This window comes from Colobus angolensis, unplaced genomic scaffold (genome assembly GCF_000951035.1).
Source record: "Colobus angolensis palliatus isolate OR3802 unplaced genomic scaffold, Cang.pa_1.0 Scaffold34, whole genome shotgun sequence".
Taxonomy (NCBI): domain Eukaryota; kingdom Metazoa; phylum Chordata; class Mammalia; order Primates; family Cercopithecidae; genus Colobus; species Colobus angolensis.
Genome location: NW_012116710.1, coordinates 5921840 through 5924145, shown reverse-complemented (window position 1 = coordinate 5924145; position 2306 = coordinate 5921840). Strand labels below are relative to the sequence as shown.

Genomic DNA, 2306 nt, shown 5'->3' with positions numbered 1-2306 from the left:
AGTTTTGCCATGTTGGCCAGACTGGTCTTGAACTCCTGACCTCAGGTGATCCACCCACCTTCGCCTCCCAAAGTTCTGGGATTACAGGCATGATCCAGCTCTGCCATTTCTAAGCTGAGCTTTCCTGGGGCACATCACTTCACCTCTCTGAGCCTCAGTTTTCCTGTCTGTAAAATGGAAAAATAATAGTTTCTTCGCTATATGGTTGTTATGAGGCTTAGATGAATAAATATAAGTAAAGCAAATGAAATAGTGCCTAGTACACTTAGGGTTAGGGTTATATGGGGGAACGAGTATTATTATTCATATCATTATTTACTGTATGCAGATCTTGTACCAACTATTGTACACACATGATATCATTTAAGGGTTGCCAGCTTGGGTGTCTGGAGGCCACAGGTGATCTAAATGGAGACAAGGGCCACCTGTAAGTGAGCAAGGAGTTACAGAGCATGTAGCCAACTGTAGACCCTGCCCTAGCCGAAAGGGGCAGCCATCACTCAGATCTGGCGATAGCCACCAAGCAAGCAGGAAACGGGCCCAGTACTGGCAAAGCTATTGACTTTTCTTTTTTCTCGGAGATAGGGTCTCACTCTGTTGCCCAGGCTGGAGGTGCAGTGGTGCCATCTTAGCTCACTGCAGCCTTGGCCTCCTGGGCTCAAGCTATCCTCCTGCCTCAGCCTCCCAAGTAACTGAGATTACAGACACGCGCCACCACACCTGGCTAATTTTTGTAGTTTTAGTAGAGATGGAGTTTCACCATGTTGGCCAGGCTGGTCTCGAACTCCTGACCTCAAGTGATCCACCTACCTTGGCCTCCCAAAGTGCTGGAATTACAGACATGAACCACCGCGCCCGGCCCAACATTAGTATTATTATTATTCCCATTTCAGATGGGGAAACTGAGGACTCAGGTCACACAGCTGGCTAGTGAAGATGTAGAAATAAAACCTAGGGAGCCTGATTCCAGCGTCTGCACTTTGACACATACAATCCCCAATCCCCATTACCCATCTCATTCTCTTCCCCCTCTTAAATAACAACAGCAGCAATAATAAAAACAGCACAAGGACACCGAAGTGCACCTGCACCCTGCCAGGCAACGCGAACTCACGTAGTCATCATAACAGTCCTGCGACCTCGGAACCAGCTTTCTCTCTAATCAAAATACACGGCGGGAAAAACGCCTGCTCCTGGCAAGAGTGCCAGAGTTGGGATTTTAACCAAGGTAGGCTGGTTGGCCACAGACACCGTCTCCGTAGCCAGTCTCATCCCGTGTCCCTTCAGAGACACACTGGCCCCAGCCCTGTCCCCTCGACGGTCCTGGCACCACCCCCCACCCGCGCTCCCCCCACCATCCCTCCGCGCGCTTCCCCCACCATCTCTCTGCGTGCGCGCTGACCACCATCCTTCCGCGCGCCCCTGCGGATGCCTCACCCACATGGAGAACGGCGTCGTACATGCCCTGCTGGGTGTCCCTGCGCAGCCGCGGGAAGGCCTTCGGGTTGTCAGCCCCCAGGTCCCCAAACACAGCCAGGCGAGGACTCCAGTGGGCCCCATTCTTGAGGGCCCTGAAGCGGAACCGACGGCTCCAGCCTTGCGTACTGCCACAGCGATAAACTGAAGGGAGAGGAAAATGTCGCAGTCAGCTGGGCCGCCCCAGGACCCTCCCTCCAGCCCCATCCTTCCCCAACTGGTGGAGGGGAGGAGATGGGGGGACTGGTTGGGGCTGGCCCGTGCCCCTTCGATCTGCCTTCCCCGCACCTTCCGTTTTCATCCTGGGGTCTCATACAATAGGCTTGCAGGTAGGCAGAGGGGTTACCAGCCCCGGGCCTGAGCCACCGGCCAGTGGTAGCTTCTAGTCTGTATCCCACTCCTCTTCCCATTCCCCCTCAAGAGCTCAGCCTGGGGGCCCTCTCACCATACTGAACCCCCGGCAGCAGCTTGCGAAGCGTGACTCGGTGTATGTAGAGCTTCCGCCGGAGAATGCCCCCGTCCACGAAGGGGACGAAGGTGCCTTGGGCGCGGAGGGGCAGAGGCCCCGAGGGCTGCAACCCGAATTGCACTTCAGAGCGGGTTGGGACCCATGTGGTCCAGGTTACAGTCATGGAGCCTGGCTCACCTGGGGAGACAGGGACAGAGGATAGACCAGGAGTGAGGCCTGGTCAGGGTGGTAGGGATGTGCAGAAAAAGTGAGGGGCGTTGACCACTGTTGAACAGTTAGTAGTTAAGGAGACAGGTTCTGGAACTGCCCAAGTTCAATCCCAGCTCTGCCATTTCTTCTTCTTCTTCTTCTTCTTCTTCTT

At 54.8% G+C, this 2306-nt stretch overlaps 1 protein-coding gene across 1 annotated transcript in view; it reads right to left on the bottom strand.

The window, feature by feature from the left end:
* LOC105519145 (iron/zinc purple acid phosphatase-like protein) overlaps positions 1–2306 on the bottom strand; it is a 38032-nt gene that overhangs the window by 14298 nt on the left and 21428 nt on the right. The window contains exons 2-3 of the mRNA XM_011952415.1: positions 1922–2122; positions 1438–1620 (exon numbers count right to left, since the gene is read on the bottom strand). Coding sequence (XP_011807805.1) covers positions 1438–1620; positions 1922–2122 — 384 coding nt within the window. The remainder of the gene's footprint in view (positions 1–1437; positions 1621–1921; positions 2123–2306) is intronic.